General features: G+C 31.2%; 5 protein-coding genes across 6 annotated transcripts in view; 3 read left to right on the forward strand and 2 right to left on the reverse strand.

Moving 5' to 3' along the window:
• The first annotated feature begins 407 nt into the window (after positions 1-407).
• Positions 408-3,404, forward strand: LOC108732895 (cytoplasmic dynein 1 light intermediate chain 2). The gene is made up of 8 exons (XM_018463894.2): positions 408-644; positions 707-897; positions 953-1,175; positions 1,309-1,501; positions 1,767-1,996; positions 2,057-2,168; positions 2,234-2,431; positions 2,942-3,404. The coding sequence occupies exons 1-8, from the start codon at positions 577-579 to the stop codon at positions 3,203-3,205; spliced, it is 1,479 nt and encodes a 492-aa protein (XP_018319396.1). The 5' UTR covers positions 408-576; the 3' UTR covers positions 3,206-3,404.
• Positions 3,405-3,687: 283 nt separating this feature from the next.
• On the forward strand, positions 3,688-7,699 carry LOC108732891 (pre-mRNA-splicing factor ATP-dependent RNA helicase DHX16). The gene is made up of 8 exons (XM_025977009.1): positions 3,688-4,172; positions 4,235-4,551; positions 4,607-4,828; positions 4,886-5,401; positions 5,535-5,639; positions 6,495-7,038; positions 7,202-7,420; positions 7,480-7,699. Exons 1-8 carry the CDS (start codon positions 3,814-3,816, stop codon positions 7,697-7,699), a joined length of 2,502 nt encoding a protein of 833 aa, XP_025832794.1. The 5' UTR covers positions 3,688-3,813.
• Positions 7,700-8,584: 885 nt separating this feature from the next.
• LOC108732863 (vacuolar protein sorting-associated protein 37A) lies at positions 8,585-10,156 on the reverse strand. Of its 2 annotated transcripts, XM_018463859.1 has the most exons (6): positions 9,991-10,156; positions 9,740-9,929; positions 9,566-9,689; positions 9,169-9,429; positions 8,936-9,087; positions 8,585-8,882 (listed from the first exon to the last, which is right to left on the reverse strand). In XM_018463859.1, exons 1-6 carry the CDS (start codon positions 10,068-10,070, stop codon positions 8,688-8,690), a joined length of 1,002 nt encoding a protein of 333 aa, XP_018319361.1. In that variant the 5' UTR covers positions 10,071-10,156; the 3' UTR covers positions 8,585-8,687. The 2 variants fall into 2 exon arrangements, with proteins under 2 accessions (XP_018319361.1, XP_018319362.1); XM_018463860.1 differs by lacking the exon at positions 8,936-9,087 and having other exon boundaries at positions 8,762-8,882.
• A 1,030-nt stretch (positions 10,157-11,186) lies between these two features.
• LOC112905153 (vacuolar protein sorting-associated protein 37A-like) lies at positions 11,187-13,223 on the reverse strand. The gene is made up of 6 exons (XM_025977010.1): positions 13,204-13,223; positions 12,342-12,381; positions 12,168-12,291; positions 11,771-12,031; positions 11,538-11,689; positions 11,187-11,484 (listed from the first exon to the last, which is right to left on the reverse strand). Exons 1-6 carry the CDS (start codon positions 13,221-13,223, stop codon positions 11,290-11,292), a joined length of 792 nt encoding a protein of 263 aa, XP_025832795.1. The 3' UTR covers positions 11,187-11,289.
• Positions 13,224-14,439: 1,216 nt separating this feature from the next.
• LOC108732867 (tektin-4) overlaps positions 14,440-19,113 on the forward strand; it is a 20,100-nt gene continuing 15,426 nt past the window's right edge. Inside the window, exons 1-4 of the mRNA XM_025977013.1 lie at positions 14,440-14,600; positions 14,668-14,998; positions 16,055-16,343; positions 18,217-18,443. Coding sequence (XP_025832798.1) covers positions 14,541-14,600; positions 14,668-14,998; positions 16,055-16,343; positions 18,217-18,443 — 907 coding nt within the window. The 5' untranslated portion in view covers positions 14,440-14,540. The remainder of the gene's footprint in view (positions 14,601-14,667; positions 14,999-16,054; positions 16,344-18,216; positions 18,444-19,113) is intronic.

Consider the following 19,113-nt stretch of genomic DNA (forward strand, 5'->3'; position numbering starts at 1 on the left):
AGTTTAAATCTAAAAATGCAGATATAGGATTATTTTATTAATTTTTGGTTTATCTGTCAAAGTAACATAAAAGTAAGGTTAGACCTTGATAGAATAGAAAAGAAGAAGAGAACGCTCTTACTGTATTATATATTGGACGTATTCCTTTAACTTCACCAAATTTCTTTTATAGGATTTTTTTTTTGCTTGAAGGTAATATCTTTCCTGCGTCTTATTAATATGATCATAAGGTATTGTACTTTTATATATCAGAAACTGACAAATAAATAGAATATTTTGATTTTTTCTTTAATAATAAGAAATCATTTTTTCACGTTCACGAAGAAAATTTTCTATGGTATAAATAAGTCTATGGTTTGTATTCTTATACTTATCTATAGACATTAAATCTAACCGCTGACGTAATTGTATTCAGACAAATTATAATTGTATTGTATTACTGACTTAGTCATAAATGTCAAAAATATTTTCCAGTTAGTACTGTTTTTGTTGATAAATATTCTGAATTTGATAATATAACGTTTTTCCATTAAAAGATCGTAAATTATAATTTTTTGTGATTTGTAAACGCTAATAATGGCTCCCTCCCAAGACAACAATAGCGAAATAAGCGAGAAAGATATTGTAGAGAAGGAAAACTTATGGTAAGAAGTCTTGTCATAGTACTGCGTCAAAATGTAAGTTAAAAAGTTTGCAAATATTGTAGGTCATCCATTCTTAATGATGTAAGAGATCATGGTAATAACAAGCTACCCTCTTGTAAGCAAGTCCTAGTTTTGGGAGATAATGAATCTGGAAAAACTACTTTAGTAGCCAAACTTCAAGGTGCAGAAAATCCAAAGAAAGGTTCAGGATTGGAATATGCTTACATTGATGTTAGAGATGATTACAGAGATGGTATTTTACAAATCACATGTGGTAGAGAATATTTTGATTTAAACTTTTATTTTAGATCATACAAGATTAAGTGTATGGGTGTTAGATGGGGATCCTGGTCATACAGGATTGTTGAAATTTGCATTAAATGAAGAGACATTTCCACATACTTTAGTCATCCTTACAGTAACAATGACTGCTCCTTGGGGAATTCTAGAGCAGCTGCAACATTGGGCATCAGTTTTAGCTGATCATCTTGATAAGTTAAAGTTAGACTTAGACACAAGACAAGCACGAAGGTATTTTATCATTCTACTTTATTTACTAATTAACTAGTTAATTGTAGCACCAACTGTAAATACTATTCCTATGTATAGATTTTTATGTGTACTTAGTTAATCAATTTATTATTTTAATTTTAATATTTTACAGGCAACATATTGTTAGAATATGGCAAGAGTATGTGGAGCCTGGTGATGAATTAGATCCTGCTTCTCCCATGAAAAGGAGTTCAAGAAATCTTGGTGAAAGTGATCATGATAATGAATTGGGAGAGGGTCTCCCACTACCTGAAGGAACTCTCACTAGTAATCTCGGATTAGACATAGTAGTGGTTGTTACAAAAGTAAGATTTGTTTAAATATAGTTTAACTTTTGATAAATTATTAAGCAACTTAAAAAGCTTCTACTATTACTTGTTATGTATGTGTAGATATTCACATTTCTTTTAAACATTTTTCAAAGGAAATTTTTACACTAAAAATGTTCCATTCAAGGAAAGGTTCAATGATTAGTTAATGATCCTGACTTCCAATGTTAAAATTAACTGTTTCTTGTTAGTGTAAAAGTAATAGGTCATATTTACTGTATGTATTGATTTCTACTTTAAGACTGACTACATACAAACATTGGAAAAAGAGCATGATTATAGAGATGAGCACCTGGATTTTATGCAGCAATGGATAAGACGTTTTTGCCTTCAGTATGGAGCAGCATTATTTTATACAAGTGCAAAGGAAGACAAAAATTGTGATTTATTGTATAAATATCTTACTCATCGTATTTACGGCCTTCCATTTAGGACTCCAGCCCTAGTAGTTGAAAAAGATGCAGTATTCATGTAAATATAATAATAATTTTGCTATTTAATTAGCATTATTAATGTAAATATATTATTTAGACCTTCTGGTTGGGATAATATGAAGAAAATCAGTATTTTGCATGAAAATATGCATACGTGCAAGCCAGACGATTATTATAGAGATATAATTGTACAGCCAGTAACTAGAAAGGTACTTAACATTTTTTACAATTATATGACTATATTCGGAGTTTGTTTAATTCGTTCTATTTTTAGACTGTGAGTCGGGATTCTGAAATTTTGGCTGAAGATGAGCAAGGATTTTTAACACGTCAACTACAAATTCTTTTAGCAGGTGGTGGCTTGGCCCCACCGTCTGTAAGACCCGGTGAATCTCCAATCCGTTCCACAGCTTTAGGAAAAGGCACACCAAGATCTCCAGTCACACCTGGCATGCAAAACTCTCCAAAAAAGGTAAATTTATCGCATGATAGGGCCAATTTTTATCTACATAAAACTTCGTTAATTTTATTAACAAACGTATGAATCAAATTCAAATTAATTTTAACTACATATAAGTGTTTTGTGCAAAAAGTATAAAGAAATGTAACAATGCCATTTCAAGATACTTAGAAGACAGTTCTTTATAAACTTTTTCTATTTATATTTGTCTTTATCTCTAATAATCGTTATCACGTTATTCTTATTTAATAAAAAATTAAAGTTTTTTGTCAATGATGGTCTTAATGGTCTCAATGGCCTTAACTGTGTGTGTTGTCTTGTCACTTACAAGTTCTGTATAGGCGGGCGAATTAGCGAAAATCAATTATAAAGCAAAAACATTTTTTCATCTTCTCTTAATGGAACCTATCAAAACAATTGGATCCATCGTACTTACACAAAACAATTTTTAAACATTCATATTACTAATTTTTAATTACCTAATAATTGTTAGTAAACAGTCTACGTATCGTTTATTTTCAGTTGGATGGATCAAAGGTGGTCAATTCTCCCGGTGGAGAAGGAGTACTTGCAAATTTTTTCAACTCCTTATTGCATAAGAAAACCGTTGGCAGTCCTGCAAGTCCAATAGCTGCGGGAATAGCTAAAGCAGGTGTTAATCCTGAACTAACTCCTGATAAAGCCGCTATGCGTTCAGACGCAGCAGCAGAATTAGATCGACTTGCTCGTGGAAGAAAGCCGTCTAATGGAGGAAATGGAGTAGATTTTAACACCACCGATTGTTAAATTAATGAATTAATGCAATTTATTAGGCACATCTACATTGCACTTCCATTATTACAATTTTAGCTAATTTATGTTTATATTTTTGTAGTAACTCTGTGATACGTTTTGAAAGCTTTCAACATTTTTTAAATTATGTTGTGTTGTAACACTTTTTATAACTTATTTTGCTTTGATGAATAAAATAACTTGTTTAATTCAATATAGGATTTTTTCACTTATGAAATGAACTTTTCTTCAGTTTTTGGGTCATATCTAATAAAAAAATTTCTTTAATTATGGTGTATAATCTATAATGGTATACAGCTTTAAAATGTACAATGCTTAAATTATAACAAGAAAATTAATAGGCTGATCACAAGCTTATTTCAATTGAATACGTCTTACATTTCTATCTGCCAAACTTATTCTGGTTGTCATTTTTGTGCCTATGATATAATCTATTATTTATAGATTTCATTTCTATAGATACAGTGATACGTAAATATAACCTACAAATTTTAACAAAAAACTGAAAAAGTGGTAATGAATTTATCTAGGTAAACACTTTTAGTTAAAGATTAATTAAAAGTGCGTCTGTTTTGCAGAAACGTTAATAACCTTTATACAAAATGGGTAAAAATAAAGACAAGAAGCGGAGAAAACGTTATGAAACTTCCAGTTCAGATTCAGATGATGTAGATAGTGCAGAAGAGGCTAGATTAAGGGACATTAAAGAACGAGACGAGTTTGCAGAGCGACTTAAAAAACGAGATGAAGAAAAAGTCAGGAAAATTGTTCAAGCTTCAGATAAACGAGCCTATGAAGAAGCTGCAAAAAGACTCAAATTGGAAATACAGGACAAGGAGAAGATGGTACCAAAGCTTCGAATTGAATCACGTCGAAAATATTTAGAAAAACGAAAAGAAGATAAAGTAGTAGAACTGGAAGCAGATATTGTTGATGATGAATATTTATTTGAAGAAGAAATGTATGTTACATGTTTTGCCTTTTTTTTTGTATTCGTATTCAACACCTTGCTTTTGTTTACAGATTGACTGAACGTGAGAAAAAAGATCGTGAACACAAGAAAAAATTATTGAAATTAGCTAAGGAACATGAACAAGCCAGAGAACTTGAACAAGTTCAACGTTATCATATGCCTAGAGATTTAGGAAAAGGTGCTTCTTCTGATTATGTGGAGGTTGATGACCTAGAAAAGGTTCCCCATTCTGAACAGAAAAAATGGGAACAGGAACAAATGGCCTCTGCACAATTTAGTTTTGGAGCCAAAGATGTTTCAAAGAAAGATGAATATGAGTTATTATTAGAAGATCAAATTGAATTCATTCAAGCTTTACAAATGCCTGGTATTACCTTTAATTCATTAAAAGTAATCTAATTTTAATTAATATGTTCTTTAAGGTTCAAAAGATAAGGAAGAAAAGAAGCCAGAATTGACAGAATTACAGAAGAAGAAGCTTGATATTCAGGAAACCAAGATTAGTTTACCAGTGTATCCATTTAGAGATGATATAATTCAAGCAGTTAAGGATCATCAAGTTTTAATTATTGAAGGAGAGACAGGATCTGGAAAAACAACTCAAATACCTCAGTACTTACATGAAGCTGGATTTACAGAAAATGGTAAAAAAAATCTATTTTTCAGTTTTTAAATTATCTAACATACTGTTATTTTTATAGGTCAAAAAATTGGCTGCACGCAACCTCGTCGTGTAGCCGCAATGTCGGTAGCGGCAAGAGTAGCTCAAGAGATGGGGGTAAAATTAGGAAACGAAGTTGGTTACAGTATTCGTTTTGAAGACTGTACTTCAGAACGGACTGTAATTAAATATATGACAGACGGCACACTGCACAGGGAATTTTTGTCTGAACCGGACCTTCAATCTTATAATGTTATGATAATTGATGAAGCTCATGAACGTACCCTTCATACGGATATTCTTTTTGGTTTAGTCAAAGATATCGCTCGATTTCGACCAGATTTAAAGTTATTAATATCCAGTGCTACTTTGGATGCACAAAAATTTTCAGAATTTTTTGACGACGCTCCTATATTCAGAATACCAGGACGAAGATTTCCGGTTGATATCTACTACACAAAAGCACCTGAAGCTGATTACGTTGACGCCTGTGTAGTATCTGTATTACAGATTCACGCAACTCAACCCCTTGGTGATATTCTTGTATTCTTAACAGGTTGATAAAACACTTTTATACTTGATAAATACTGTTTTAAGGATTTTATTATAAAATCTCTTCTATTTCTTATAAACATTGTATATAGATATTCCAGAGTTTATATTAAATTATTATTTTTTGTTTATTTCAGGTCAGGATGAGATAGAGACATGCCAAGAACTTCTACAGGACCGTGTTCGTCGTTTAGGTTCAAAACTTAGGGAACTTTTAATTTTACCAGTTTACGCGAATTTACCAAGTGACANTTCAGAGTGTAACAATTCATCCAAACAGTTCGTTATTTGAAGACTTACCAAGGTGGGTACTCTACCACGAATTGGTATTCACAACGAAGGAATTTATGCGACAAATAATAGAAATTGAAAGTAAATGGCTGTTAGAAGTTGCACCTCATTACTACAAGCCCAAAGAGCTTGAAGATCCAACAAATAAAAAAATGCCGAAAACTGTAGGTCGCAGTACGAGAACTGAATAGAATATCTTAAAACTATTAATCTAATGTAATGTATAGAATGTTTTGGTCACTTTTTGAGCTTTTTTTTATTATACTTACAAGTATAATTTGTAAATAACGATTTTATAAATATAATTTACAACATTAATTGTTTATTTCTTTACATTATCATACACTGATATGTGTACATATATTAACAAAAATGTTCAGTAATAAAGGTACATTGAAAAAAATCACAAATACTAAAAACCAATAATAGAATGTAACATATCTCAAGCTTTAATTTAGTTTTATCCTGCATTTGGACATCCCTGTACATAATAATCCTAAAGAGGGGATAAAAAAAAACTACTTTAAAAGTTATGCTAATATTAAACGGGGAGTCTGAAAAAATTTACTATTTTCAATATCAATTAAAAATATATAGAATACAGTAACGTTCATACTGTGAGTCGAAAAAACAAGTTATTAATTTGATATCGATTTGTATTCCAGAGTTTATATTAAATTATTATTTTTTGTTTATTTCAGGTCAGGATGAGATAGAGACATGCCAAGAACTTCTACAGGACCGTGTTCGTCGTTTAGGTTCAAAACTTAGGGAACTTTTAATTTTACCAGTTTACGCGAATTTACCAAGTGACATGCAAGCCAAAATATTTATGCCTACACCTCCAGGAGCCCGTAAGGTTGTACTGGCCACAAATATCGCTGAAACATCCCTAACTATCGACAATATAATTTATGTAATCGATCCCGGATTTGCAAAACAGAATCATTTTAATTCACGAACAGGTATGGAAAGTTTAATGGTTGTTCCTATTTCTAAAGCATCTGCCAATCAGAGAGCTGGTAGAGCCGGAAGAGTCGCACCAGGAAAATGCTTCCGTCTTTATACCGCTTGGTCTTACAAGCATGAGCTAGAAGATAATACGATTCCTGAAATACAGAGGATAAATTTGGGCAATGCAGTATTAATGTTAAAAGCATTGGGGATCAACGATTTAGTTCATTTTGACTTTTTAGACCCTCCTCCTCATGAAACGTTAGTATTGGCTCTAGAACAACTGTATGCATTGGGTGCTTTGAATCATCATGGAGAACTAACGAAACTTGGTCGAAGAATGGCCGAGTTTCCAGTAGATCCAATGATGGCCAAAATGTTACTCGCATCCGAAAAGTAAGTACAATTTAATCTTGGCAGTCCAAATTATTTCGGACTAAAAATTTTTCTAATTATTTGCAAAACTAAAATAAATACTACGATCTTAGATTAACATATTCGAATTATCAAAAAATATATCTTACTTGTTATCGATATTAATTTTAAATTACATTTAAAGATACCAGTGCTCGGAGGAAGTAGTCACAATTGGCGCAATGCTCTCTGTTAACGGTGCTATATTTTATCGCCCAAAAGATAAAATTATTCATGCAGATACAGCAAGAAAGAATTTTAATCATATCCACGGTGATCACTTAAGTCTATTAAACGTCTATAATCAGTGGAGAGATACTGATTATTCTACCCAGTGGTGCTATGAAAATTTTATTCAGTATAGGTAGATTCTTGAAAACTGAATATTAGTTCTTTGTTGTTAATTTCTTTGTTTCATTTCAGATCAATGAAAAGGGCAAGGGATGTCCGTGAACAGTTGGTTGGTCTTATGCAAAGAGTTGAAATCGAAATGGTTTCAAATCCACTAGAAAGTGCAAATATACGAAAAGCCATTACTGCTGGGTATTTTTATCATATTGCGCGATTTTCCAAGGGAGGTTCTTATAAAACGGTGAAACATAATCAGGTACGCTGTTTTTCATACACACTAGACGTTCAATAGTGTGAACTGAAATACAATAATAGTTGTTCACATTATTGACTCATAAAGAATTTTAATTATATTACTTTTTATTTATTTATTTAACAATAAAATGTTTACAAAAATAAATGAATAGATAGTAAATATGTAATAAACGTTTATGTATAATTTGTTTCGTTGATCAAGAAACTACTAATACAATTTTTTTCCATTCTGGGAAACTCCAAACTTTTCTTATACCTGGTTTGACCCATATAGTTGTAGATTTTGTAACACCAAACTTTTTGACTATCATTTAATGCTTGAATCACGAGCAATTATAAATCTACTATGGATTGAAAATGATTTATTCACTAAAACGTCGAGAAATAATTCTTTATACTTTTCAGTTTTACTTAATCCACTTTTTATTCATTTGTCTGAATTAAGTGGAAAATGTTTAGAAAATTTAACAGTTTCNTCTAACAATAATTATTAGAACTCGTTATATCGGCAGGTAATTTAAACTTCACTGTTGTTAACGTTATTAAGCACATATTTTCTGAGAACTAATTGAATACTTTATTGAACTGTAAAAGTTCTCAATAATTGATATTAAGTTCGTATTTCCCATTAAGATATACGAAAATATAAAATACTGAGCTACTTCATACTTCTTTTCACTTTTATTGAACTTATTTTACAAACATTATGTTTATTTATGATCGAAAGTTTTGTTAATTTGTATAAATACTTAAAAGCAATTTGGATGTAGCATTTGTGTAAGTCGCAAGTAGATGTACTGTGTACCATTTACTAAGATTTATTTAACAGCCTGATCAAGAAAATTCTCTCGAATTCTGGATAACTTTAAAGCTTTAGACATATTCTTCCCCACGTTTAGCAATTAACACAAGTAAAAAATAATAACTGTGTTTTGTTATAATCACCATAGGACAAAAATATACATTTTAGTTAATGATATATAAATATAAATTACGAAATAAATATCACATTTAACTGCAGTCTATTAAAATCCAGCCTTTTCTAAATTTTGTAATTGCTGGGTTAATTTTTCCTCTTTAGTTCGTCGCATTTGACTCAATGAGCGAATATGCAAATAAAGATTTATGAACTTATCAACCTCCATTCCACCGCTAAGGAATTTTTCAGCAATATGATCACTTTCAGAATCAGCATTAATCGCTGCCTGACGTAATTGCTCCTTAAATAGTAAATTTTTAAATAACATTAATAAATAACGTATAGCACACTCACATTTATATTTTTTGGTGAATACTTTTCAGATAGCATTTGATAAGTATTATTTAGTTTTTCATTTTCTAATGCTAACTTTGTTACTTCTTCAATTTTCTCCTCAACATCACCCTTAAGCTTCTCTAAATAATCTTTTTTTCCTAAATTACATTCTTATTTCCAATAAAAAGAGACAGCAATCAATTAGGTACAAGCCTCAATGAAACAATTACAATAACATATATGATAGTTACCAGCAAGTTCTTCAATCTGCAGAATGAGTTCATCTATTGCTTTATTCATTTCTTTTATTTGTGGAAGTTCCTCTAAAAACTCCTCTTGTGCTTCCAATGATTCGTTTAAAAATTGTAAATCATCTAAACTTAAATTATTCAGTTCTGGCAAAGTAACTGACTGTGGTAAATGTGAAGAGGTATAGTGATACGTTGGGGGAGAAAAATTATTTAAACCAGGGTAAGAACTAATTGGACTAACTTTCCCTCTGTTTTCCATATCTAAAGATAAACCAATAGTAACAAAAAGTCTTATACACACAACATATACCAAGTAAAATGAAAAAATATATAGGCACTTGTATAGTATTTCTATAATCTTCTAATCAAATAGATAGTACATAAATAAAATACAAACCTCTAACAGGTACTGAAGGAGATGAATTACTGAGACACTGTTCTGTTGTAAGAGGTGGGGGAGTCCTTTCAAATTCTCTTATGATAGCTTGCACAACTCTTCCTAAATCTGAATGTACTGTAAACTAAACAATGAAATAGAGAATTATCCTAATAGCATTATACAAAATCGCACATTTAGCAAGCCAGGTGCTGATTTAATTTCACCCTCCTGATCTACCCATGGATGGACAACCACTGGAGAAATTTTTAAAATGGGTCTTTCATTTGGAAAATCGTTAGAAAGCAAGACTCGAAGACAAAAATCGTAAATTCCAGCTTTGAATAGCACATTATATTCCGAATCTTGAACTACTTCAATTACACTAGAACATTAAAAAATTGTAACTTTCTAGTATTGTTAAAAATAAGTAAATATAAACATACTTATCATTAAAAATCTTCAATGTATTAATTTGACGTTGACGAGAAGTGGAATCTGGCCTGTATAGTCCCTGAACCATCATTTTTTAACAAGTTTAAATCTAAAAATGCAAATATAGGATTATTTTATTAATTTTTGGTTTATCTGTCAAAGTAACATAAAAGTAAGGTTAGACCTTGATAGAATAGAAAAAAAGAAGAGAACGCTCTTACTGTATTATATATTGGACGTATTTCTTTAACTTCTCCAAATTTTTTTTATAGGATTTTTTTTTTGCTTGAAGGTAATATCTTTCCTGCGTCTTATTAATATGATCATAAGGTATTGTACTTTTATATATCAGAAACTGACAAATAAATAGAATTTAGGAAATCGAGTTGGAAATTGGAAGATTGTTTATTTTTAATCGAATATAGTTCCGAAAACCTTTACCTGCGTGACATCTAACAATCATAGCAGGTAAAATTGAAGTAATTAACATTCTTACGAATGTATATTTACCGTAAACTGTAAAGAAATTTCAAAAACATGATGAGGCGACATCTAACAGCTACAATTAAAACACTTAGCAAAACTGGTAATACAGATTATCTTCAATATTTAAAAAAAACCTACATATCGAAGTGTTTTAATGTATGTTGTGGTATTTCCAAAAATTTAGTTATATTATTTCGAAAGCGAGTTAAAAATAAAATTGAACGATCGTACATTTTTAATCGAATTATAATTCAAAAATCCTTACATTGGCGACATCTAACAATAATTATTAGAACTCGTTATATCGGCAGGTAATTTAAACTTCACTGTTGTTAACGTTATTAAGCACATATTTTCTGAGAACTAATTGAATACTTTATTGAACTGTAAAAGTTCTCAATAATTGATATTAAGTTCGTATTTCCCATTAAGATATACGAAAATATAAAATACTGAGCTACTTCATACTTCTTTTCACTTTTATTGAACTTATTTTACAAACATTATGTTTATTTATGATCGAAAGTTTTGTTAATTTGTATAAATACTTAAAAGCAATTTGGATGTAGCATTTGTGTAAGTCGCAAGTAGATGTACTGTGTACCATTTACTAAGATTTATTTAACAGCCTGATCAAGAAAATTCTCTCGAATTCTGGATAACTTTAAAGCTTTAGACATATTCTTCCCCACGTTTAGCAATTAACACAAGTAAAAAATAATAACTGTGTTTTGTTATAATCACCATAGGACAAAAATATACATTTTAGTTAATGATATATAAATATAAATTACGAAATAAATATCACATTTAACTGCAGTCTATTAAAATCCAGCCTTTTCTAAATTTTGTAATTGCTGGGTTAATTTTTCCTCTTTAGTTCGTCGCATTTGACTCAATGAGCGAATATGCAAATAAAGATTTATGAACTTATCAACCTCCATTCCACCGCTAAGGAATTTTTCAGCAATATGATCACTTTCAGAATCAGCATTAATCGCTGCCTGACGTAATTGCTCCTTAAATAGTAAATTTTTAAATAACATTAATAAATAACGTATAGCACACTCACATTTATATTTTTTGGTGAATACTTTTCAGATAGCATTTGATAAGTATTATTTAGTTTTTCATTTTCTAATGCTAACTTTGTTACTTCTTCAATTTTCTCCTCAACATCACCCTTAAGCTTCTCTAAATAATCTTTTTTTCCTAAATTACATTCTTATTTCCAATAAAAAGAGACAGCAATCAATTAGGTACAAGCCTCAATGAAACAATTACAATAACATATATGATAGTTACCAGCAAGTTCTTCAATCTGCAGAATGAGTTCATCTATTGCTTTATTCATTTCTTTTATTTGTGGAAGTTCCTCTAAAAACTCCTCTTGTGCTTCCAATGATTCGTTTAAAAATTGTAAATCATCTAAACTTAAATTATTCAGTTCTGGCAAAGTAACTGACTGTGGTAAATGTGAAGAGGTATAGTGATACGTTGGGGGAGAAAAATTATTTAAACCAGGGTAAGAACTAATTGGACTAACTTTCCCTCTGTTTTCCATATCTAAAGATAAACCAATAGTAACAAAAAGTCTTATACACACAACATATACCAAGTAAAATGAAAAAATATATAGGCACTTGTATAGTATTTCTATAATCTTCTAATCAAATAGATAGTACATAAATAAAATACAAACCTCTAACAGGTACTGAAGGAGATGAATTACTGAGACACTGTTCTGTTGTAAGAGGTGGGGGAGTCCTTTCAAATTCTCTTATGATAGCTTGCACAACTCTTCCTAAATCTGAATGTACTGTAAACTAAACAATGAAATAGAGAATTATCCTAATAGCATTATACAAAATCGCACATTTAGCAAGCCAGGTGCTGATTTAATTTCACCCNTGATTCTCAAGAAATCTTATCCGGCTATAGTGACCCAAATGATTAATAATAACACTTTCGCTCATTTTTCTGACCTTCTTATGTATATTGATATTACAATTCATTCTTTTTTTTTTTCTTTTTCTGTTAATAAGTATATACAATTTGTAATACAATTTGTGGTTTTTCACTCCATTAAAGTAAATAATTAACCAAAATAGAGTTGTTTATTTTCTAATACTATGCTTCGTACGACGCCCGCTCAGTATGACGTGTTTGTCACTTCCCTTCGATGTCATTATAAGCGGATTCTATTGTAATATTAAAAATTCTTGTATAATCGATTTTATCAGTTTTCGTAGATAGAATATGTGACAAAAACATCTATTTTATGTTGCTGTCAATTTTCCAGCATCGGAATGTTTGGATATCAGGACAACTCGCCTGGACTCAGAATTGGTTCGCGATGAAGTTGAAGTGGAACTAATGAAAGAACTCGCGTTAACTGTTGAAATCGAGGAAACGTTTACCCGGACATTGAAAGATATCGAACACCAACTGCTCGAAGATAAAACCGCGAAAAATCGTTTAGAATGTGACTGGACAGATAAAAAAGAAGCGAACGAACTAGAAGCAATCAACATTGCTCTTAACAATAAGTCAAACATTTTAATGTTCAAAGCCGGATCAACACGATTTCCTGAAGAGTACGTGTCGTTTTTTAAGTTTATATTAATTTCCGTTGCTATTAATGTTATCTTTACCTAAACAGGATAAAGGCTAAAAGGAACATTAAGGACACTTCCCCAGGACGTCAAATAAATAATGAGCTTTTATATAAAAACGACCTGACAAAATTTACAGACATTGTAACCTTAATATTATCAAAGGAATTTTATGATGGTTTATTTACATTTCATTTCAAATTATAAATATAAAAAATGAAATTGCTATGATATTTCAAAAATTATACCATACAGGACAGGGATGGTCAACTAGTCGATTTTGGGTATTGGGTCAGTCGATTGTAATAAATGTAAAATAAAATGTATATCAAAGAAAATAACATTTTCGAGTTAAAAAATATTTCAAGTTAATTTCAATTTCGACTTACAAAAGTTCAACTGTACAGGGTTTTTTGTGAAACTTGGACCATAATGTGATTATGGATTTGTGACATTGAAGCATGTTCTCTATAAATTTTGATAATTAATACAGACCACTTCGAATTATTTTAAAAGTAAGGAGCGGCGGAAAAGAAAAGGTTAGAAGCGTTCGAAAGGTGGTGTTATAGGCGGATGATGAGAATTTCGTGGGTAGAAAAGGTTAGAAATGAAGAAGTATTGGAAAGAATAGGAAAACAGAGGACTCTATGGAACTCAATAAAAAATAGGCGAGATAGGTTGGTAGGACACCTTCTCAGGCATGAAGGTCTAGTCAGAGACATATTAGAGGCAGCTATGTCATATTAAAAAAAAAAATAAAAATACGGCGAAAATTTGAGAATGAGAATAAATAACCACATGCCCTTATACTTTGAAATATATTTACTAATATAAACGATGGGTCCGTCTGTTCTTTAACTTCACCTTCCGCTTTACTTTCATAATTATTATTTATTCAATTTTCAATCTTCAGCCCCAACCCCTGCACCTTCACGTGTTTCCTCTCCCAACATGTATGATGTTCTGTATCTCTAATATCGAGACATTGATAATCGAAAAAAAAAAAGATAAATGATACAAGGAAAACGAATAGGAAACATGCGACACAGAAATGAAAATGAAAAAATCTAAAAATAAAACCAGTTCTCGAGTTTGGTTTGGTAACTATGAAGAAAAAAACTTCATTGAAGAATAATAAAGGCTATAACACGTTACAAAAAATGTGAGACTGAGGATAAGAATAGANCATTATAGGTACCTTCTTAAAGGACTGAACTTAGTTCTCTTCAGTAGAAAAAGGTAACTAGCTATACCACTTTAGACGTTTATGAAGATGCATTTGCGACTTATGAAAAAGCAACACCCGAATTGCTATTAAATATATAAATAATTATAATAAATAGGTTTCCAAGACTACGTGTAACGATTTAACAGTGACGTTTAGCGGTTTATCTTTAGAAATTATTGATGAAACATATAATTCATAAGAAAAATAAGGTAAAAGAGAAACTTGGGTTCCTATGGCAGAGTACCCTCCCAGAGGTTGCGGTCCTTGTCCTTATAAAGCTGGATTTCAAAAGGTTAATTTTGAAAGAGAAAAAACGTTTTAATCACATAACAAGCACTTAAAAGTTTAATTTTTCGTAGGGAAAGGATTCCGGTGATTATTTAGAAGCAAATACAGTCCCCAAGCCAGAAGTATTGTATCAAAGTCATACAAAGTTAAACGATCAAAAACTTGGTGTTCCAACTGCTGATGTTGCTCCAGATTTGAAAAAACCACCCACAGAAGGTACAGGAAACGAACCACAAAGAGATCAAAGAGAACTTAAAGAGTGTAAAAATTGTGCTCTTGGTGAACCTTCAAGTGCACCTAAAGCACCAGAACCGCAAGCGGAAGGGGCAAAGCAGCCCTTAAAGGGAATTCTCAAAAAGGAAACCCCTCAAAAACCAGAAATGTCTGCATCAGAGGGAAAAGGTAATATGTATACTAACGATGAAATACTAACTTCATAGGAATTAAAAGGCGTATAATCCACTTGGTATGTTACGTACTGAACTTTTTTAAAGGACGTAAATGATACAGACACCTGAAGATGATTGGTTAATATTTAATGAAATCGATCGTACACTATAAATTATTTGGAATAGAAATAAATATTCTTACATTACCTCATTATTAAACATACCAAAACTCACAAAAAGGTGCTACTTATATCTTATATTAGCATTTTTGCTGTAGAAAAGGGCATTCAAAAATATAAAACTTTTGCAAATCCGGAATATTTCTAATTTATGTATATTTATTTAATATTTTTAAATCCATAACTGTATAAAATTATTCACCTAATGCTTACGTATATTTTACAATTAAGAAATTCTCTAAAATTAATTTGAATTTTAAAAAAATAAAAATATGAACTGGTATAATAAAATTTTTTTTGTNTTTGAAAATAATTCATTATCCGAGAAATGTTAATAATCCCAGCAAACAATACCATCATTTGGGCCTTTTTTCTCGTTTTGAGATAAAAAAAATATAATTGAAAAGCAATTTATTTTTTTTTTTTGAAAGAACAGTTACTGAGAGTCAATATACTAAAAAAGTAAAGTACATTTCATATTGAAAAATCGTTAAACGATGGTTTCAGTATTTTACATGTATACGAGAGTCTCGGTTAAGAAAGTATATTATTGAATAATTATTATCTATAGAATAATACTCTTTTTTTTTGGAGCCCAGAAAGGATTAAAAGTAGTGTCAGCTCAGAGTTTCCTTGCTAATGTTGAAAAAGCTTCGCAGATAATTAAAAATGAATGATTTCTAGATTTTTTACTTCTACTTTTATACTATTATGAGATCCAAGCGTCAATAGTCTTGGTATAATACAGCGAAATGTACCCTGTAATCGACAGAGTTACACAAAAAGATACCTAATACTAAATTAATAATACGAAGGACATTATAGCATCTTGCTGTATAAATATAATTATTTTTTTAATAATTTAGTTTATTCTTTGTATATTTTTTAAGGAGAATCTTCTCCACCATCTGAAAGTCAACAACAACCAGAAAATAGCACTGAGCCATGCTATTTTCCTCAACCACAGGACAAAGTTCCGGATCAGAGTGTTAAAGAGGAAATGGGTCCAGTTGGACCATGGGCCACAGGACGTGTTGACTGGGGTCCTATGGCAGGATTTACTGGAACAAGACCGGTTGTCGATCGATATTCAATTACTAGATACAGCGAGGGAGAATGGCGTGCTCATAATCAAGATATGTTGAACATGTCAGCTTTGGAGCAACATAAAGCTAATCTGTAAATATTTTTATGTTGCTTACTTCAACTTTTTCAGCAAACGACGATTTAATTAAAAAAGGCATTGAAATTTCAAAGACCTACTCGTCTTTTCAAAATACTGACTACTAAAAGTAATCAAATTATACACTTACTTTTTCAATTTATACGCAAAAACTATTGAAAAGAGTTTTCCAAGTTGAGTAGAATTTTTTTGACTTATATGAGCACATTGTGGAGTCATCAAAGTTATCGTTTTTAATTTTGTTATCTGGTTTAGGCATTACAAAAATAACCTTATGAATGAAACTGCAAGTTATGTAAAATGTTGCTCATTTATTTGCATTGAAACAACAGATCTTAAAAGCAATGTATTATACAATAGGAAAAAGTAAATTGAAGGTACAAATCTTGCATTCTAGTTCGGGTTTGTTTCTTCAGGAGCATCAGACCTCTTTCAATAGAAAAAAGGTTACAAGTTATTTCAAAAATATTTGAGAATTATAGTTCTTCATAAAATACATTTGTTGTGTAATAGTAAACCATTATTACCATAATTATTAAAACAAGAAAGCTCTTTCTATAAGATTGGAAACACATAGCATTATAGGTACCTTCTTAAAGGACTGAACTTAGTTCTCTTCAGTAGAAAAAGGTAACTAGCTATACCACTTTAGACGTTTATTACCGTTTTTTGGAGTTGAGTCTTCAGTTATTTAATGTGTCCTAACAGACCTTTTTTCTTAAAATCATCATTTTATCATTTGTCATTTAAACTTGAGGTCTAACATTCGTCTTAACTAGTCAAAATACTCCACTTGCATTTGAAAACAACTTTTTCTGATTTGTAACGTAAAAACAATTCTACATATTTCGCTGAAAATTAATTAGGTAATTGTAATCACCTAATCTGCTTTACAGGAGGGTATTGTTGCTACATTTTATGAAAAGCTAGGGGATGTTGGAAACACTTTTTACACTTGTCCATATCAGGAATGATAAATATTCGACGTTTACGTCCATAAAATACGTCACTCACAATTTCACCTTTTTGCTCCCCTTATATCCCCTTCGTCACGTTAAGTCACACATTCAACGACCCCCCTATAAATACCAATGTGAACGACTTTCTACAGTAATGAAAAATTTTAAGAACTGTCCAGTTAAGAAAAAAATTAAAATGAAATTGATGAACTGCGAACGTTACATTTCCTTAGACCCCCATTCCCCTCTTGTCATAGGTCGTGACGTAAGGTAATATCCCTCCCACCCCTTTATTTGCGAATGTATTTTATGAACAACCCCATACATGAACCACACGTAATGTGGAAGAATTATATTACATTTTGCGTAACAATGTTCTCAATAATTGGCAGAAGATACTTTTTAATTTCTTGTAAATCCATCACAATAATTATTTCGTCTCAGGTTATTTAAAACAAAGGATCGTGCAGGGTCGAGTCTGCTTTAAGTACAAAAAATCACTTCTGTGTTCGCTAACAGTTAATTTATAAATTTCTAAAAGATTGTTGAGTGTATATTTTAAGTATGACTCTGTTAGAAGGAGTAGAAAAACAATTAATGGTTAGTCTGAGACATATTACGCAAAAACAGGAGAAAAGAGGGGAAAAGGGGTGCAAATAGTTGAAATGTGCATGATATAATTTTAGGGAAATGTAAAGATTGGTTTAGGATAGGAAGGAGTGTCTGATTTTCCCTTGATGATTATGAAACTACTTAAAAAATCTTCCTTTGAAGAAGCTGCTGTATGCCGAAATAATTATTTTAAGATAAATAAATAATTTGTAACTGAAACTTGTGCTGTTTTTCTGTAGATGTTATCACATTACCTCGAATTATTTGAAAATATTAATTTCGTTTTCATTATTTGTAGAATTGATTTCGATGGGCGTAAATGTCTGGAAGAAAAGAAAGCAAACGTGGATAAAAATCAGGAAGACAGTACAAACCGTCTGAGACAGAGACTGCAGGAGATGCAAAGATGGAAATGCGAATTAGAAAGCTCGATAGCGGCAGCTGCCGAGGAAATCAGCCTGTTGGACGAAGAAAGGGCACGCTTGAAAAAAGCAAAGGCCATACTACAAATGCCAATATCTATAGGTAGGTTTTAAGTTTTGATATACAGGGTGTCTTATTAAAGTAATTATATAGGGTTGTTCGGAAAGTCATTTCGTTTTTTCCCGACAGTTAGTATATCTCTAGATGGCGATATACTAACACTTTAACTTCCGCTTAGTCAGTAGATTATCCGAACTACTTTGAAAAATGCTATATGCCGTGCCAACTTGGCATATCTTCAGTCATTTTTCGCTAAGGGATAAAGTGCAGAACCTTGAAGGGGTTACAACCAATTTCCATGGTGAATATACAACAACGTGGTTAAGGAACAAAAATTCTTTCATGATAACCACATTAGTTTACAATTCGAAGCCGGTTCTGGCCGTGAATTAGCTACATAGGTGTGTGCCTATTTGCGATAAAAACTCGGCAACTGCATGGATGGAGAATGTAAACATCAACAATATTACACGACCATTACGATAAAAATGAATCAGTAACAACTTCTGTTCATCGCTGATAATATGTAGTACTATTTAAATTAGCAAGGAGGACCTAGAGATAGCTTTAAATAAAATGGAAGCGGTACTGACAGATCAGTACGGTATGAAAATAAAACTAAAATACTGATATGCAAGGGAAGAAAAAGTAGGGAAAGAGCGAATATAAAGATAGGAGACGAAAAATTAGAAGAAGTGGCTGATTTTAGATA

The sequence above is a fragment of the Agrilus planipennis genome, unplaced genomic scaffold, assembly GCF_000699045.2.
Source record: "Agrilus planipennis isolate EAB-ADULT unplaced genomic scaffold, Apla_2.0 scaffold31, whole genome shotgun sequence".
Lineage (NCBI taxonomy): Eukaryota > Metazoa > Arthropoda > Insecta > Coleoptera > Buprestidae > Agrilus > Agrilus planipennis.

Excerpts from the sequence above, each read along its gene's own strand:
- LOC108732863 (XM_018463859.1), bottom strand. The coding sequence starts at position 10,070 with ATGATGGTTCAGGGACTATACAGGCCAGATTCCACTTCTCGTCAACGT. Across the intron at positions 9,930-9,990 it reads TTGAAGATTTTTAATGATAA|TGTAATTGAAGTAGTTCAAG; the intron begins GTATGTTTATAT and ends TTAATGTTCTAG. Across the intron at positions 9,690-9,739 it reads CAGCACCTGGCTTGCTAAAT|TTTACAGTACATTCAGATTT; the intron begins GTGCGATTTTGT and ends TTCATTGTTTAG.
- LOC108732891 (XM_025977009.1), top strand. The coding sequence starts at position 3,814 with ATGGGTAAAAATAAAGACAAGAAGCGGAGAAAACGTTATGAAACTTCC. Across the intron at positions 4,173-4,234 it reads TATTTATTTGAAGAAGAAAT|ATTGACTGAACGTGAGAAAA; the intron begins GTATGTTACATG and ends TTTTGTTTACAG. Across the intron at positions 4,829-4,885 it reads AGCTGGATTTACAGAAAATG|GTCAAAAAATTGGCTGCACG; the intron begins GTAAAAAAAATC and ends TTATTTTTATAG.
- LOC108732895 (XM_018463894.2), top strand. The coding sequence starts at position 577 with ATGGCTCCCTCCCAAGACAACAATAGCGAAATAAGCGAGAAAGATATT. Across the intron at positions 645-706 it reads GTAGAGAAGGAAAACTTATG|GTCATCCATTCTTAATGATG; the intron begins GTAAGAAGTCTT and ends CAAATATTGTAG. Across the intron at positions 2,432-2,941 it reads TGCAAAACTCTCCAAAAAAG|TTGGATGGATCAAAGGTGGT; the intron begins GTAAATTTATCG and ends GTTTATTTTCAG.